The sequence below is a fragment of the Hyaena hyaena genome, unplaced genomic scaffold, assembly GCF_003009895.1.
Source record: "Hyaena hyaena isolate Hyena2069 unplaced genomic scaffold, ASM300989v1 scaffold_254, whole genome shotgun sequence".
NCBI lineage: Eukaryota > Metazoa > Chordata > Mammalia > Carnivora > Hyaenidae > Hyaena > Hyaena hyaena.
Window position 1 is genome coordinate 63,272 of NW_024080890.1, and position 17,671 is coordinate 80,942.

At 63.8% G+C, this 17,671-nt stretch overlaps 2 protein-coding genes across 2 annotated transcripts in view; both read left to right on the forward strand.

Moving 5' to 3' along the window:
• The window catches only part of LOC120240654 (keratin-associated protein 10-8-like), a 10,677-nt gene extending 9,665 nt beyond the window's left edge, over window positions 1-1,012 (forward strand). The window contains 1 exon segment of the mRNA XM_039245426.1: window positions 753-1,012. Within this exon segment, the coding sequence (XP_039101357.1) occupies window positions 753-1,012 (260 nt within the window).
• Window positions 1-17,671, forward strand: part of TSPEAR (thrombospondin type laminin G domain and EAR repeats) — a 48,684-nt gene that overhangs the window by 22,961 nt on the left and 8,052 nt on the right. The window contains exons 2-8 of the mRNA XM_039245481.1: window positions 1,676-1,914; window positions 3,744-3,834; window positions 4,817-4,964; window positions 5,947-6,078; window positions 6,762-6,988; window positions 8,354-8,540; window positions 9,601-9,830. Of these exons, the coding sequence (XP_039101412.1) occupies window positions 1,676-1,914; window positions 3,744-3,834; window positions 4,817-4,964; window positions 5,947-6,078; window positions 6,762-6,988; window positions 8,354-8,540; window positions 9,601-9,830 (1,254 nt within the window). The remainder of the gene's footprint in view (window positions 1-1,675; window positions 1,915-3,743; window positions 3,835-4,816; window positions 4,965-5,946; window positions 6,079-6,761; window positions 6,989-8,353; window positions 8,541-9,600; window positions 9,831-17,671) is intronic.

Here is a 17,671-nt window from a genome sequence, read left to right on the forward strand (position 1 = left end):
TTTCTCTGCTGGGGTCGCTCGGCCCCCACCTCCCACCTGTCAGCCCCTCCTCAGGCACCCCAATAAACTCACTTCACCGGCCGATCTGCCTCCTTCCATCCGACCCTCATGGGGGTGGGGGATCCCAGGGTTTTGCCCAGACGTGGTCTCCCCCAGCCTGGAACATTTCTGGAACCCGGGGACCGAGCGGCCCCAGAGGCGGGGCCTAACTCCTGTGGGCGGGGCCTAACTCCTGTGGGCGGGGCCGCGGGGTGGGACTCCGCCCTCGCCCAGGAATCTCGTGCTGCTGGGCTGAACAGGGGGATGTGGGGATTCCTGTCCCAGCAGGTGCTGTAGCTGCGAGGTCATTGCTCCTTCCCGGCCACCTGCCCATGTCCCAAGCATCACCATGTGAGGATTGTGTCCTGATTTTGTGGGTTTGGCTTCCACGCCTCACCCCCACTCCCTGAAAGTTGCCACATGGGAGAGTGCCCCTGTGGAAGGTAACTCCAGGCTCCGTGTCCCACTGTGGAAACTAAAGGGACCATGTGTGTCCCTCAGCACCACAGGCCACGTGACTCAGGCCACGCCAAGTGCATTTTACTGGCTTAGATGTTACGTTAAATATGAGGGCCAGGGAGGCTTTAACTTCTTTAGTGGCATGCTTGCACGGGTGTGGTCACAGCGTACGCGGCCAAGGCGCTGCCCAAACCACAGGCCCCAGTCTCGGCGCCCGCTGTGGTGCCCAGCTGGTCACTCTCGTTGCCCCGTAGCTGTGTTGGGCTGGGAAGCAGTAGGCCCTGAGCCGCAGGTACCGATCATCAAGGACGCGCCATGCGGTGCGCGGCTGGCCTCGCTGGCGGGGCACGTGGACTGTAGTTGTGGCGAGAGACGCGACGGAAAGCGCGCGGTGTCCGGCTCCGCGGCACTCGGCGTGTGCGGCCACCCCGCCGTCCCCGTGCGGACGTTGCCGCCGTCCTCGCCGAGCGAGCCCCCGCCCCAGCCCCGCGCCCCCGCCAGGCCCCGTCCCTGAGCGTGACTGGGTGAGGTGTCTCACAGGAGTGACTGCTCGTCCTCGGGGACACGATCCCACTCCGCGTGAGGTCGCGGGGTCGTGTGCGTGGGCGCGGGAGCCTCCCAGTGCGGCTGAGCAACACCCCACCCCGCGGCTCCGCGTCTTACCCGTGTGGACGGTGGGCGGTCTCCCTGGGGCCCTGCCGTCAGTCAGTCCCGGCCAGGGTCTGCCGCGCAGTGTTCTAGAACAGCTAGGCCGGTCGGCAGTCCCGCCAGCGGTGCGCACGGGTTCCAACCTCCTCGTCCACACCAGCGCGAGCTTCCGCCTTCCCACCGTAGCCTCCAACAGCCGTGCGGGTGCGAGCGGCCCTCTGGCCTACCGCAGACCTCGGCCGCCGCGTAGGCCCTGCCTGCGAGCCCCGCCCCCTTCCCCGCCCCCACCTAGCTCCGCCCCCAGTAGCCTCCTCCCCTGCCCCGCCCCCCTGCCCCGCCCCACCTAGCCTCCTCCCCTGCCCCGCCTCCTCGGCCCCGCCCCCTTACCCCGCCCCCACCTAGTCTCCTCCCTGCCCCGCCTCCTCGGCCCGCCCCTTGCCCCGCCCTCCCCTAACCCCCTCCCCTGCCCCGCCCTCCCCTGCCCCGCCCTCACCTGCCCCGCCCTCACCTGCCCCGCCCTCTCTTGCAGAAGAACGAGTACCTGTTCACGCTGGTGGCTGAGGAGCCTGACGCGCTGCTGCTCGGCCTGCGGTACTCGACCACCAGGCTGCACTTCCTGTTCCTCAGCCCGGGCGCGGCGGGTGCCTGGCAAACCCGCGTGACCTTCCGCAGCCCCGCCCTGACGGACAACCGATGGCACACGCTGGTCTTGGCCGTGTCTGAAGGATCCTTTTCCCTCACCACGGACTGTGGCCTCCCCGTGGACATGTAGGTAGCAGGGTGCCCGGGGAGGGTCCAGGGCCGCGGGGCGGGCGGCCGTGTCCGGGTGCTGCGGGCACCGGGCGCCGTGGGCTCCGGCTCGCGGGCGAACAGTCCTCGGGACCATCCCCGAAGCGCAGGCGCGGTCATCCCAGGGTCGGGGGCCAAACCTGTCCTCCAGAGAGGCCACGGTGGGTGGAGACGAGTGCAGGCGCCCAGGCTGGGTCGACTGGGCTTGGGGGGGGAGGGGGACTGTGCCCTGCGGAGTGCGGTCACCATCCGGAAAGGCGCGGCGGAAGGTCCCAGGGGTCGGGCACCAGAGCCAACTGAGCCTGCAGCTTGACTGGAGCCCAGCTCCTGCTTTGTGATTTTCGACACATCATCTGACCTAAGCCCGGGTGCCTGTCCGGGATGAGTGAATAGTCACTAAAACTCCAAATAAACACGAGAGTAATCCTTCGGGCAGCTTCGGCCCAGCCCCAGGCACTCAGAAGTGTTCCCTGTGCTCGCGGTCGCCTGGTCACTAGGCTGGACCAGGGAGTGTGGGTCCCCATGGTCCCACCAGGTCGTGACGACCCACGGCGCCCTGAGCTTCTGTCCTGGCTCAGTGGGGCTGGTGACTCTTTTAAACCACAAATTGTCCGGTTTGCATTAAAATCAATCATTATTACACATATTACTTTCAGAGGTAGAAACTTACTTTGCTTTGTTACTGTGAAACTTACTCCATAATAAAAAGATTCCTTGAGACACGTACGCTTTGTTTAAATCTGTCTCTACCACGAGTGCCCCCTCTGCTCCCCAGTGCACCCGGGCCTTTACCAGGGTGCAGACAGTGGGGCCCCAGCAGAGGGGGCCACTCTGTGATGAGAAGGTGCAGGGGGTAAAGAAGGGGAGGGAAGGAGCCGCGGCTGCAGCCAGTGGTGGCCCAGGGGGCTCCGGGGCCTGGGGGTTGGGCTCCACACGCCTTGTGGGTGCCACGGAGGGTGCCCTGTGATCAGAGCAGGCAGCCCAATGCAAGCCTGGAAGGAGCAGGTGTTCGTACGGGGGGAGATGCCTGGCTCATCCTCCCCAGAGCCTCCAGTCAGGACCCTCCTCCCCACCTTCTCTCCCACGCTCGGGGTGCAGCCTGCACTTCCACGTCCAGACCCAGCTCCGGTCACATCTTCCAACACCATCCAGGTCATCCGCGAGGACCCCTCCCACCCGGATCCCATCCGTTCCCCTACAGGCTTGGTCGAGGGCGGGCAGGCGGGGGACCCAGTGCCGGTAGGAGTCCCCGGAAGTTCCGGAGAGATGGAGGCACCGCTGAACGAACGCCTCCGCAGCCGCACTTCTGCAGAAGACTCTTGTCCCGGGGAAGAGAGCCTTCCTCAAACTCACGCCCGCCAGAACCCAGGGGTGGCACCTTGCTTGGGGACAGCGTCTTTGCAGATGTTATCAAGTTGAGTTGAGGTTGTTCTGCCGCTGGGCGGGCGCTGGTCCAGAGCCAGGGCCCTCATGCGAAGAGGAGAGGCAGGGGGAAGGCCGTGCGAGGCAGGCGGAGGGGCGACGCGGCTACGAGCCAGGGAATACCAGAAGGCCCAGGCGCTTGGCGAGGCGAGAGGAACCTTCCCGCGGGCCTCCAGAGGGAGCGGGGGCCCTGCAGCATCCTGAGCGCAGACTCCCAGCCTCCAGAACTGCGGGTAACCCGCGGCGCAAGCCCCCGGATGCGGTGTTCGTCACGGCCGCCCTGGGGAGATGAGGCCGTCATGCACTGCGTCCCCTGTCCGTTTCTGCACAAATGGGCTGTGACACTGCTCTCCCATGGCCCTGAAGCCACCCTCGAATGTTTTCAGAATGGCTGACGTGCGCTTCCCGGCCGCGCTCTCGGTGCGAGGAGCCCGCTTCTTCATCGGCAGCCGGAAGAGGACCAGAGGCCTCTTCACGGTAAGTGCGGGAGGGGCTGCCCGTCCGGCCTCCCAACAGCAGTGCTCACACGGGGGCCGTCACCGCAGGCCCAGCGCCCTCACGCTCCGACCCGACAGATCGTGCGTGCCACACGGGAGCAGGGAGTCCTGGGGTATGTGGGGCCCCACACTTGATGATTTACCGCAGGGCCTTTTCACTCACCGCTCCCTCGTCCTGGCACCCCCCGCCCCCCCACTGTCACCACCCCGTACCCTCAGGGCCCCGCCCCATGTCCTCTCCATGACCTTCCCCTCTGACTTGGAGAAGATGAGCCTTGCACCCGGCCCCTCCCCCGGTTGTCTTTCCCCCAAAGCCCTGACCACCCTCAGACCAGCCGTGTGTTTGCCGACTGCCTGTCTCTCCCCCAGAGTGCAGGTGGGGGGCCTGTGTAGCGTAGTTCTGTGCTGCGTCCAGTGTCTACACCCATGCCTGCTACATAATAGGTGCTTGGTGAATATTTGTGGAAGGCATGCTTGGATGGGTGGATAGATGGACAGCTGTGTGGGTGGTGGGTGGGCACATGGGTGGATGCATAAGTGATGGACGGATGGGTGGGTGAGCGTAGGGATGAGGGATAGATGGGTAGGTAGATGGATGAGTGATCCATGGACATATGGGTGGATGGATGGGTGGACGCACACATGGAAGAGTGATGGATGGATGGGTGGATGGACAGACAAATGGACAGGTGGATGGATGAGCAACGTAGCCCCGACACACTAGGCTGGCTCCCAGGGAACCCCCTTCCATGGCTGTTACCTTAGGACGGTGGATGGTCCTCCAGCGCTCACAGGGCTCCCCACACCCCACCCAATTAGCAGACTCTTCTCCCCTGGCTCTTGGGGTGGCTAGACCCTCAATGCCCACTCCCACGCCTCCACCAGGGTCTGGCCAGGCCGAGCCCGGGGTCCAGGCGCTGTCTAGCAGCGAGGTTCCGAGCAGGCTGTCCGTCTCTCTGCAGGGCCTGGTGAGGCAGCTGGTCCTGCTGCCCGGCTCCGACGCCACCCCGAGGCTCTGCCCCTGCGGGAGCCCCGAGCTGGCCGTGCTGTCCGTGCCCCCAGTCCTGCAGGGGAGGCCAGAAGATAACGAGGTGCTAAAATATCCCTATGGTTAGTAGGTCAAAGCCACCCGCTCCGCCTCTCGGATGGCAGAGCCCCAGAGCCTCGCCACCTGCAGCAGAGACCGGAAGGGGACTATGAAACTGACAAAGATGGGCCCTGTCAGACACGCCCACCTTTCCTCCAGGGGCCTCGCCCAGTGGCCGCCGTCCAGGCTGGTCCTGCTTGGGGCACCCAGTGCTGTTTCCTGACCTCATCTTCCTTCTCTGCGCCTCTGACTTCCATCTGCTGCCTGTTTAGCCCCCGGAGCAGTGTTTGGGGTCTTTATCCCCATCCCTCTCTGATAGGCAGCCCCCGCCCCAGTGGGGACCCCAAACTGTGAGAGGCACATTTAATTGTCCATGACCCCCCAGCCCAGAAGGTCCCCAGCATTTGGCATTTAGTACGCGTTGCGTCTTCCGCGGGTGACGTCACCGTGCTGTTTACATAAGCCACACCCCCTGCCGTACCTACACAGGAATTTTGCACGTGTGTCCCGTTGAGCTCAGAATAGGCGAGACGCAGGAGTGCCACCCCGGGGCCTCTGCCGGGTGCTGCCTCAGGTCCAGGTGCCCCGGGCCACGGCGCGGGCGTCGGCTTGGCTGCAGCACCCATGTCACTGTAAATCCTCTATGCGGCAGCGCCAGGACGTGGGGGCTCAGCTCGAAATGAGGTGTGATCACCAGAAGTTATGGGGTCAAATGCCGCGGAATCAGGCAAAACTCAAGCTTAGATAAACTGAGGCCAGAGAGTGACAGGTCTGAGGGGTGAGCAGGGCGGTGGGTGATTACCAAGGCTGGAGTGGGTGGGCAGTGAGGCCGGTGGGAAGCCGGAAGGCGTGTGGCCCGTCCTTCGGGGAGCAGGGGAGCAGGCCGAGATGGAGACCCCGTGTCCTCATGGCCCCACCTGCAGAGACAAAGGCGGGACGGCCTGGGTCGGGGTCCTCCTCCAGGAAGCATGTTCCCTGGACACGCCTCTTCCTCGTTCCCCCCAGAAACCGACATGAAGGTGACTCTGGGGTCCCGGCCTCCGTGCACCAAAATGGAGGATGCCCAGTTCTGGTTTGATGCCAGCCGGAAGGGGCTGTTCCTGTGTGTGGGCAGCGAGTGGGTCTCCGTGTTAGCAGGTGAGGCGGGTGGCGCGGCTTCTGTGGCTTGGGGACCCCAGGGCCCTTCTTGGAGCCAGTGTCACTTGGGAGTAGGGAGGAACTCGGGCGGCAGGCCTGTGTATTCAACGTGGAGATGCATGTCCCCCTGGGCAGGGCACGGGGTGGGGGCAGGGCTTGCCACCCTCCCCTCGTCCACGTCCAGTCCCCGCTGAGGGGACAGCCTCCTCGGGCCTTGTCTGGCCCTCACAGGCTGAGGATGGTGTCAGGATCCTGGGTATATGTTTTCCCCCAGGACCTCTCGGCAGAGCCTTCCCGCATGGGGGCCGGGAGGTTGCCCAGGGCGCTCTGGACAGTCACCCGCGGGAAACGGGAGCTGGTCGCAGCTCGGCCGTGGACCCCACTGCCTGGCTCACTTTAGGGCACAGCCCTCTGTTGGAGCAGCGGGGGTGGGAAATGTCTAGTGAGCACGCGGCATCTCAGCTCCACCCCATCAGTGTCACTGGGCTCCGCACAGACCCTCAGGCCCATGCGGGCTCCTCGGACGGCCTCTCTGTGAGGGTGAAACACCCCCAGGCAAATGGCCCTGGTGCTGGCTGATGCCGTGAAGTCACGACTCAGGGCCCTGGGGTCGCACGCCCACAGTGGCCTGTCGGCTCCCGTGCTGGGAGGCGCTCACCGGGCCACCACGCTTCCATCACCAGCCAAGGAAAAGCTGGACTACGTGGAGGAGCATCAGAGCCTGCTCACCAACTCGGAGGCGCTGGGCCTCGAGGTCTTTGCCATCCCCGAGACCGGGCTCTTCATAGCCGCCGCCAACCGCAAAGCCACGTCCGCCATCTACAAGTGGACCGACGGGAAGTTCGCCTCCTACCAGAACATCCCCACGCACCAAGCCCAGTCCTGGAGGCACTTCACCATCGGGAAAAAGGCAAGTCCGCCCTCGCGACTTTCTCAGTCCTTTATCTCCTGGAGAAACCCGTGCGCGGGCTGAGATCGCTTCCCCGGGTGCTACGGGAAGACTGTTCCTCGTGGTTTCGAAGTCTTATTCAGGTTCTAAGTGGCTTTCAAAGTCAGACACGTTGGGGGGGGGGGGTGTCTCTAAATCCAAACGTGAAGTCTGTTGGGCTTCCTACAAAGTAGAAGACAGGACCACGCTAAGACGCTGTCAAGGTCTGTGTAGACCCTTCGTGGCTGAATTGGCTCATTTGAGGAGCTGGTCAACACCGTGGGCATCATCTCAGAATGGAGACAACTGTGGTCCTGTCTCCTTGACTCACTCCAGACCCTGAGGACACGCAGTGTCCAAACGGAGGGGGACAGGCCCTTAGGTGCGGCTGTGAGGCCCTCGCCGGCAGCCCCCTCCCAGGCAGGGCTGGATGGAGCAGAGGGCACGGCAGCGGGTCTGAGGCGCCCCCGCGCGGGGCACTTTCTCCCCAGCTCCTGGCCGAGGGCCTCCTCCCCGTGCCCGTCCCCCAAAGCACTCACTCGCCAACACGAGTGTGTCCCGCGCAGCCCTGCCCCCCTGGGCGCCCCTGACGCCGGAACGGCCAGCAGATCGCACAGACCTCTGGGCCGCCGCCTGCTGCGGCCCAGCCGTGCTACGAGTCCAGCATAGCGCATGAGAGACCAGCGCTCTGGCCTTTTGGTGGATGACATTTTCATTATAAAAAATGCAAACTTGTTTTTAATTTAAGAGGGAGTGAGAGCATGCGCGGGGAGGGGCAGAGGGAGAGCGACAGAGGATCTCAAGCAGGTTCCACACTGTCAGCTCGGAGCCCAGTGCAGGGCTCGATCCCACAGCCGTGACATCATGACCTGAGCTGAAACCAACCGACTGAGCCCCCTCCACACGCCCCGAAATGTTAACTTCACATCAAAGAAATATTAGGAAGGTGAGAAACACAATTTGCCAGAGCAGGTGCCGGGCTTACTGAGCACACACGTGCTTCCGGACTCAGCAGACGCCCCCGCTGGAGAGCTGCCCCCACCCCGGCCCGACAAGCATCACGCACTTGCGTGTCTTACTCAGCCGTGTTACAGCCTGTGCTTCTGTGCGGGAGGAGGTCGGGATGCCGGGAGATGAGGCACAGTTCCGTGCAGAGAGCCCTTCCTGGTTTGGGGGTAGCGACGGAGACACAGGCTGACGAACACAGACACGTGTAAGGGTCTTGAACGTGACTGACAGATCTGGAGAGACAGTGGCCACTGGACAGGGACGCACGTGCTCAGAAGACTCAGCCCCAGGCCCCAGCACGGGTGACACGAGCCACGTGTCCCGGGTCCTGTCTTTCAGATCTTCCTGGCTGTGGCCAATTTCGAACCGAACGAAAAGGGTCAGGAGTTCTCTGTCATTTACAAATGGAGCCAGAGGAAGCTGCGGTTCACGCCGTACCAGAGGGTCCCCACCCACAGCGCCCGGGACTGGGAAGCCTTCGAGGTGGCCGGGGAGCACTTCCTGGCCGTGGCCAACCACAGGGAAGGTAGGCTGCGCCCTCCCACCCAGAAGGAAGCGAGGGGCGGGGCTGACTCACCTGCAGGGTTTATCTCCACCTCGTTAACACAGTAAGATAAGCCACCCCCCGGCCCGATTCTTTGGGCTTGGCCGTCTGACGGTGACCTCTGAGGGTGAACGCACCTGGGCCCCTTGTCACCATCCAGGCGTCAGGCGGACGCCGTCCGTGTGGGTGCCTGCCCTTGGGAGCGCGGTGACGCTGGAAACGTGGGCCACTGGCTACACAGACGGCCACATTCAAAACTGACCACCCAACTAACTGACTAACCAACCAAGTAACTAACTAACTTCCCGGAGGAGGTGACTGGGAAAGGTGTGGAGGGAAGCTGTCTGTCCCCTGGAGGGACGTTGGAGTGGACTCTGGCTGGCGGAGTCGACTGGCTGGAAGGAGGGGGCTCGTTTCCCCGAGAACAGGATGGCGCTTTCTGCACACAGACTCAGTGATGCGGTGGGTGCGGGGGGGGGGTGCTGGGGAGCCTGGTTCTGGGTCGGCGACAGTCGGAGTGACTGCGGAGCCCTTCCTGTCTGTAATTCCCGAGGGCAGGTTCCAGGGCAGCTCTGCCTACAATCTGCTGGGGAGACCGGTCGGGGCCTGGGGAGGAGCCCCTGCCTCCCTGCTCATGGGCAGGGGGGCCCCAGGGCCCGCTCCTCAGTGCTCCCTGGGGAAGCGAGTGCTCCCGGAGAGGCTGGCCCAGCCAGGCGGGCTCCAGGGAGCATGAGGTGGGGAGGGGGCTTCCAGGCAGGGGGTCAGGAGGTGCACAGGTCTACCCTGTGGGGGACAGTGAGAGCAGAGGGGCAGTGTGAGTGGTGAGGCTGGGGGCCTGGGGCCCCATCTCCCAGACAGAGGGCACAGGGGAACGGGTCTGGACCGTCAAAGGCGGGGGCTCGGGGGGGCTTCCCTCTGGGCACGGGGCAGGGAGCGTGGGGTGAGCAGGGAAGTGCCCGGTGGCCTGAGGCCTGGCAGCCTGGGGCAGCCCCTGCCCCCAGCCTGGGGCGGGTCCCCGCTCAACGAGGCTGCTTGGCGGCAGGGGACAACCACAACATCGACAGCGTCATCTACAAGTGGAACCCGGGGACCCGGCTCTTCGAGGCCAACCAGAGCATCGCCACGTCGGGCGCCTACGACTGGGAGTTCTTCACGGTGGGGCCCTACTCCTTCCTGGCGGTGGCGAACGCCTTCAACGGCACGTCCACCAGGGTGCACTCCCACCTGTACGTCTGGCTCCTCGGCGCCTTCCGGCTCTTCCAGGCCTTCCTGGTAAGGCGCCCGCCGCGGAGCCGGGACCCTCCAGCCCGCACCCTCCTCACCAGGGACCTCCCTCCTTAGGGCTCAGGCTGAGCTGCGTTGCCCGTTACCCCGAGTAGGGCCTGGGGGCCCCGAAATGCGGCGGGAGGGCGCCCTCTGGCACGGAGCTCCCCCGGACACGGCTGGGCGCTCGGCAGGCCTTGTGCCCCCTGCTCGCCTTTGCAGGGGCGTCAGGTCCTGTCCCGGGGCAGCGGAGCAGCGGCCCCTGGCCCGCCCGGGGGTGGGGGGACGGGGCAGCCCTGCCCACTTCTCCTTCAGGCCACGAGTGTCCGTGGCTGGTTCCAGGCCCCTGGGGCACAGGAATGTATAGGGCAGGGGAGCGCTGGGTGCCCGGGGAGCCACCCGGCCAGCCCTGGTCCCCGCCCCCACGCGCAGGGTCACGGAGAGGCAGCACAGGTGCCGGGGGGTGGGGTGCACGCTGGCCTGTCCCAGGTCACGGGCCCGGGGCTGGCTGCCCATCCGTGGGGATTCCCTCTCTACCTCCTGGAATAATGGAAAGGATGAACCACCAACATGACTCCTTCCTCTCTCGATCCTTCCAGAACATTCCTTTGCTGGTTTATCTGTCCCCTCATTCGCCCAGCAGAAATGCTTTGAGGGCCCTCTGAGCCTTTGGGTGGTGACTCCCTTGGCACCGGACGCCCCCGCGAGGCGTCCTGTGTGGGCGATGCCTGCAGCCTGAGGCCGGTGGCCATGGGCCAGAGGAGGGGACGCAAAGAATACACGGAACCCACCCTCCTGCTGGGTCTGCAGGGAACTGGGAAGGGCAGGCGGGCTTTGCTAAGCAGCCCCTACCGTGAAACCAGCAGCCGTGCAGAGTCTGTAGTGACTGAAGGCAGTCTGGAACATTCCACATACGCCATCCCGTCTAGGACCAGCCTGGAGGTGGCACTGGAGTGAGTTTCAAATGAAAGGGAGGAAAGTGAAGTTCAAGGGTTTTGTCTCCTCTGCGGAAGCCCCCACTGGCCGGCGCTGGTCACGTGAGCTGGAGTAGCTGCGTGGGATGCTGGGAAAAGTGGGGGCAGGTGCTGTCCTTGCGGTGTGCGCCCTGCAAGCATGGGAGTCACCCAGACACGGGAGTTCAGAATTGGAGCTGGTGGAAAAGGGAAGTTCCTGAACGAGAACCAGCGCCCAGCTGGCACAGGCGGGGGGGGGGGGGGCACAGGACGGGACGTGAGGGGAAGAGCGGGGCCCCCTGGACAGGTGGCCGGTCAGCATGAAGACCGGATGGAGGCGCGACCACGCAGGCAGATTCCCCGGGACGGTGTCGCAGGCGCAGTGTCTGCAGGGCAGGAGGGGACGGTTCCCGGGGCGGGGGAGGGAGGGCCATCAAGAGGCCGGAAGACACGGTCACGAGCAGAGATGGGGACCTCCTTCCCCGGAGAGGAAAAAGAGGGAAGCGGGATGGATTCCGGAAGAAGTGGCGATCAGCATCTTGTTGAACAGCCACTGCAGGCAGCCCTCCGGGGGCGTGTGTGCGGGAAGCCGCAGGCAGAGCCATCACCGTTCAGACTACACGTGGGGACGGTCCCCAGGGGCGGCCCGGAGCTCCTGCCACCACTGAAACCCCCCGCAGGGAGTGAGCTCAGCCTGGCCCTAGGCTCTGCCAGGGTGACATTGGGACCCGGCCAGCACACTTAGAAACGCGGACAGTGGTGTCCCGATTCTAGAGTCATCCTGTGGACAAAGTCTGGGGGCTTGGTCTGGGGCCTGGCACTGAGGGCATCTGTTGGGGCTCATTAGGTGAGGGGAGGTGGAAGGAGGGCGGGTCCTGTATCTTCATCCTAGACCTGCAAGGGGGCATGAAGGGGGGCGTGAAGAGCACACACCCGCCCTGTGTACCAGGAATCAGAGGGGTCTCCCCAGGACCCCTTAAGTCAGCCGCACCCCCAGGCAGGGACAGCTCTGTCCCCAGGTGGCCAGGCCAGCCGAGGGCAGCCTGGGGCTCCCCAACAAGTGAGACCAGATAGCCGGGGCCTGCCCTCTGCTTGGGGCACGGCTTTCCCCCTTCTTGGCAGCCTCACGCAGAAACTCTGGGATTTCCACGTTTCTTGCTTCCCCTTTGGAAAAGCCCTTCTGCCATTTACAGAGATATTTGAAGGGAGGTCTGCGGCTGCATTTACTGGCTCCTGATCCCACCTCAGGTCCATTTCACAGCTGAGAACACTGAGGCTGGGAAGCGAGGGGACCCAGCTGGGGACACAGGTGGTACTCGGAAGGGGCAGCGGCCCCATCGCTGGGGTGGAAGGGCCCCTGGGGACGGGCCGCCTTGCCTGTGCCTGAGGCTCCAGCTCTATCACAACAGGGTCAGGAGGGGGCGCTGAGCTCACTCACAGCAGACTCCCACAGTCTTAGAAGGCCGGTGGGAGGGGCCCCCGGAATGGGGTTTCAGGACTGCGTCCTCAGCGATGCGGGGGGCCGTGTGCAAGCCGGCCCGGGAGGTGGGGGGCGGCATCTGAGAGCCAGCGCCAGCCTGTGCCCAGGCTGGAGCTGTCCCAGCCAGAGCTGTGTCCCAGCCAGAGCCACCACCCAGCCCGGCAGGCGACCGCAGCCCCGCCCGGCCCGGAGGCCTTCTCCCGCAGCCACACCACTTCGTGCCTTGACCGCGCCGAAAACCCACAAAATCCCACTTTCATGTTTTGCCAACATTTTTCACATCATGTTTAAGCCCTTTTAGGTCTTCGTGTGTTCACGGTTTGGCTTGGAGCTTTGTAACATCTTTGGTGACTGTGAGCTTTGAAGCAGGCAGGGTTGGGTGCTTTGAAGGCATGAGTGTGTGAGGAGAGGTGCTGACCTCGAGGGGGCCCTTTCTGGAGGCGCCGGCCGGACGTGGGGAGCGGGGGGGGGCGTCAAAGAAGCCGCTGGGACCACAGATGTGCTGGGAGGGAGCCGGGGGCATCCCAGGGACGCCGGGTTTGTGGCTGGTTCAAGGGTGAGGCTGGCTGCTCACCTGGGGCACATTCCCCAACCCCACCCCCTACATCTCCCCACCTCTCCCACCAGAAGTTCTAGAACCTTCCTCTAGCTGGCAGAGACCAAGGCTCCAATGACTTTGGTCCATCATCTTAGATCAAAGGAGGCCGAGCCGGGTGTGTCCAGGAGGGAAACCCAGCCTCCAGCTGCGGGGCCTGGGCCCACAGTCACCGGGTGTGGACCCAGAATGGAGGGGAGAGGCGAGCAGCTGACCAAGGCCGGGTTTGGGTGTGGGAGGTGGGGCTGATGCACGTGCCGCTGGCGGAAAGGAGGGCCCAGAGCACGCAGGGCCGGCTGGGCGCCCGCGGGATCCCCAGGGGAGAGGGTGTGACATGCTGGGGAAGCGGGGCATCTCTGGGGCGGGCAGAGGTGCGGGTGTGCGGCGCGGGGGGTGGGCTGGGGGCCTGTCACACACTTAGCCGCCACCAGGCATGTACGTGTCCAGGAAGGAACTGGAAGGCGGGCAGCACACTGGGCTCGGAGCCCTCCGGAGAGGAGGGTCCGCGTGAGCGCGCCCCCTGGTGGTTAGCGCTGCTGGACGGCCCTGGGGGGGGCTTCCTCCGGTGGCTTCTGCGGCCCAGGTGGCCTGGGGGAGGGGCCCTCGCGCACTTTGGCAACCGCGTGCCGCCAGGATAGCAGCGTCCCCCCAGGGCCCTTGGGGGAGCTGCCTGCTCCCCAGGCGCTCCCTGACCTCAATTCTCTGCGCTTTGAAGCCGGCACCCCAGGGCCTGCCGGGAGCCCACCTGCGCCTCTGGGGAGGCTGTCGGCCGCCCCAGGTGCGCCTGGCTGCTGAGTCCCCCGAGGCGCCGGGGTCCCCGGGAGGTGCGTGGGCGGCCCGCCCGGCTCCGCGCGGGGGCTGTCGGGACAGGGCGCCGGGGAATTCCGCCAACGGGGGGAGGGGCGCGCCCAGCCCAGCAGGTGCCCAGGTACCTCGCCCGGTGCCAGGCGGGCTTTGGCAGAGCCGTTTGATGTGGGGATTTCTTCTCTGATGGGAATCCCGGAGACGCCCCGTGCCCGGGCTGGTGCGGCCCCGGGCGGAGACCCTCCCCCTCCCTTCTGCGCTGGGGGAGCCGGAGGCCGCGGCGCCGCCCTGTTCTGCGAGGGGCCCCCGCAGCCCGGTGTGGGGAGGGGGTCGCCGACGGCCCACGAGGCCGGGGAGGCCTGCCTGCGTCTCAGGTCCCAAGCGTCTCACGACCTGTCCCAAGTCGTGCGTGGGATACGCACGGACTGAAAACTCATTGTGCATCTGAAATCCGATCGGATGAGGCGCCCCCTACCTGCTGTGGCCGGCGCCCTGGAAACCCCAGGCCCGCCTGCCCCTCCCCCACACCCTCGCCCCCCCCACCCCCGCTCCGGAGGCCCCCCCCGCAGCCCCGCGTCAGCCCCTGTCACACGACCCTCCGCGCCGGGACCGAGGGCGTGGAGCAGGCTGAGGGGCACGTAGCTGGGAACTGGGGAGATCCTGTGCTCAGAGCAGCCCCAGCTGCTCGTACTGCAAGGGTGTGCGCACGTGCGTGTGTGCATGCAGATACACACACGTGTGTGCATGGGCGTACGTCTGCGCAGATGGGTGTGCCTGCACGTGTGTGCGTGCAGTCACGTGCATGTGTGTATGCGTGAGTGTGTGTACGTGTGTGCACGGGTGCGTGTGTGTGTGTACATGTGAGCACGGGTGCATGTCTGTGTGTGTACGTGTGAGCACGGGTGCATGTCTGCGTGTACGTGTGTGTGCACGGGTGCATGTCTGTGTGTATGTGTGTGTGCACCGGTGCATGTCTGTGTGTGCAGGCGTGTGTGTACGTGTGTGTGCACGGGTGCATGTCTGTGTATGCAGGCGTGTGTGTACGTGTGTGTGCACGGGTGCATGTCTCTGTGTGTACGTGTGTGCACGGGTGCATGTCTGTGTACATGTGCACACGGGTGCATGTTTGTGTGTGCAGGCGTGTGTGCATTCACACATGCGTACTTTCCCAGGGACCGGGTCTCAGCACGGGGCGGGTCCTGGCGGTGTGTGCGCGGCGGCCGCACAGAGGGCGTGTGAAGCCCGCACGAGCCCGCCCCGGGGACGGGACTAGAGCCACCTCGCGGAGCCCAGCGCTGAGAGGACTCGCTAAGCCATGACGGCGTCAGCCCGGCTCCTGGGCCCACTGACGCCGGTGCCGGCGCCCTGGTCCCCGGTGCTGCTCTTGTCGCTGAGACACCCGGTTCCGCTCCGAGACAGGCCCGGACTGTAGAGCAGAAGAGACCTTCCCAGGCTGGGTCACGGCGGGCAACGGCGCCCTCTGCTGGGCGTGCGGACAGTGCCGCCACTTTGTCCCATGGCTGGGGTTGGCACTGAGGCTGACAGGGGACCGTGCAGCACATCCCGAATTGCACGCGGGGAAGGTGACATCCAGGCAGGTGACAGACGTGCCAAGGAGGGACAGGCATGCGAGGCCTCACTGGGCATTGTGTAGCCAGGGAGGGACCCAGCGGCGGGTCACAGGCACACTCCTACAGTATGGCCAGCTCTGGCCCGGCCAGGACATCTGGGACCGCGCAGGTGACCCGCCCCTGGCATGACCCAGTGTCCCCAGGGGAGCAGGTCCCAGGCCTGCCTGCTGCGTGGCTTTGGGCATCCCCTCGCCCCTGGGTTCAGTCCTAGTCACGCAATGGGAATCCTCCTAGACCCCGGCCCTGACCATGACCCCAAAATATGTGCGACGATGCTAACAGCCAACTGCTCCCCAAAGTGTCCGGGGCCACGGCGGCTGGCAGGATGTGCAAGGCGACTTCCTTCCTAAGCGTGCCACGGGAGCCCCCACCCACGTGCCCCAGACACTGACCCAGACACTGAAAACAAACGCTTCCTTGCCTTGGAGGTGGCTGTGGACACGGTCCCGGCTCCCCGGTCCCATCCCACTTTCTTGGCGGCAGGAAAGGCGGAAAGTTAGCCTTAGAAGGAGGAACGGACCCTCCGCCTTCCACCTGCTTCATTCTCTCTGGTCCCACCCCCACGCTCGCTGCCTTCCAAGGCCCCGCCCCCCGCCCCCCTGCCGGGCGGGTGCACCTCCTCTGACCCCCACCTTGGCCCATGCGGAGGGTTCCAGATGAGGAGGGAATGTTTGCTTTTGTCAGCATTGTTTTTAATGTTCATTTATTCTTGGGAGAGAGAGACAGAGCACAAGCAGGGGAGGGGCAGAGAGAGGGAGACTCAGAGTCCGAAGAGGCTCCAGGCTCCGAGCCGTCAGCACAGAGCCCGACGTGGGGCTCAAACCCAAGAAGTGTGGGATCAAGACCTGAGCTGAAGTCAGACGCTTAACGGACTGAGCCCCCCAGGCTTTTGTCAGCACTTTTACACACTGGGTGTGAGTGGTGTCTCCGTGTGGTTTAAAGTTGTAATTCCCTGAGAACTCAAACTAGTGGGCACATTTGCACGTGTTTATTGCCTTTCTGTAATTTCATCTGTGAAATGTCTTATGTCTTTTGTCCTTATTTAAATTTTTTTTTTGCCTTTTCACCATTGGAAGCCAGCTGTGCTCACCACTTATCACCAACACGCCTTTTCATTGTTGGTATGTAGGAGCAGTAGCCTCGTAACAATAGAATGTTTTCCCTACCTGTCCATCGGGCTCCTGTGCACATGTGTGTGCATGCGTGTGCATGCACATGCAAGTGCATGCATGTGTGCACATGACTGTATGTGTGCACGTATGTGCATGTGTGCGCATGTGTGCGCTCACATGTGTCAGTGTGTGCACGCACAAGTGCACTGTGCATACACGTGTGAGCATGTGTACGTGTGTGCATGTGTACATGTGTGCACGTGACTGTATGTGTGCACGTATGTGCAAGTGTGTGTATGTGTGCGCTCACATGTGTCAGTGCGTGCACGCACAAGTGCACTGTGCATACACGTGTGAGCATGTGTATGTGTGTGCAAGTGCATGTGCGTGGGTGTGTGCACATGTGTACGTGTGTGTGCGTGCGACTGTATGCAAGTGTGCGCATGTGTGCGCTCACATGTGTCAGTGCGTGCACGCACAAGTGCACTGTGCATACACGTGTGAGCATGTGTATGTGTGTGCAAGCGCATGCGTGTGGGTGTGTGCGCATGTGTACATGTGTGTGCTGTGTGTGCTTGCTTTAGGAGCCTGCAACCTGTCGGTATCTTTGCTGCGAACACCGGTTGTGTGTACGCCCAGCGCCCTTCTGCACCTGAGCGGCAGACCCCGGCCCCCCGCGCGGTCCGCCCTCAGCCCTGGCAGCGGCCTTCGGCGTTTCCTATAAAGCAGGGCTGCTGGCCATCATTCTGTCACTTCTGTCTGAAATCGACTTTATTTCACTTTCATTTGTGAAGGATATTTTCACCAGTTGCAGCATTCAGAGCTCACGCTTTTTCATCCAGTTACTCAGGGGATGTTTTCCGTTGGTGCCGAGCACCCTGGTGTCTGGCGAGTCAGGTGTCACGGGCACGGCTGTCCCTGCGCTGCCGTCTCGAATGTGCCTTCTCCAGCTGCCTTAAGGTTCCCGCCTTATCTCCTGTCTCAGCGATTTGAATACGATGCGGGCAGGCGTGGGTTTTTGTATTTATTCTGCATTGGGTCTCTGATCTTGGATCTGTGGTTTGGTGTTTTTAATCAAATTTGGAAAATTTTTAATTTAAGTGCTTTCTTCTGCCTCATTCTCTTTTCCTTCTGGAAAGTCCAGCTGTCTGTGGGTTAGATCGCGTCATATTATCCCTGCTCTGTTCATGTGTATTACCGTCTCTTTTCCCCTTGGCGTGCTTCGTTCCGGTTGGGTGCCGCTGTGGGCTCTGTCCCCGCCCCCTGCTGCCCCCC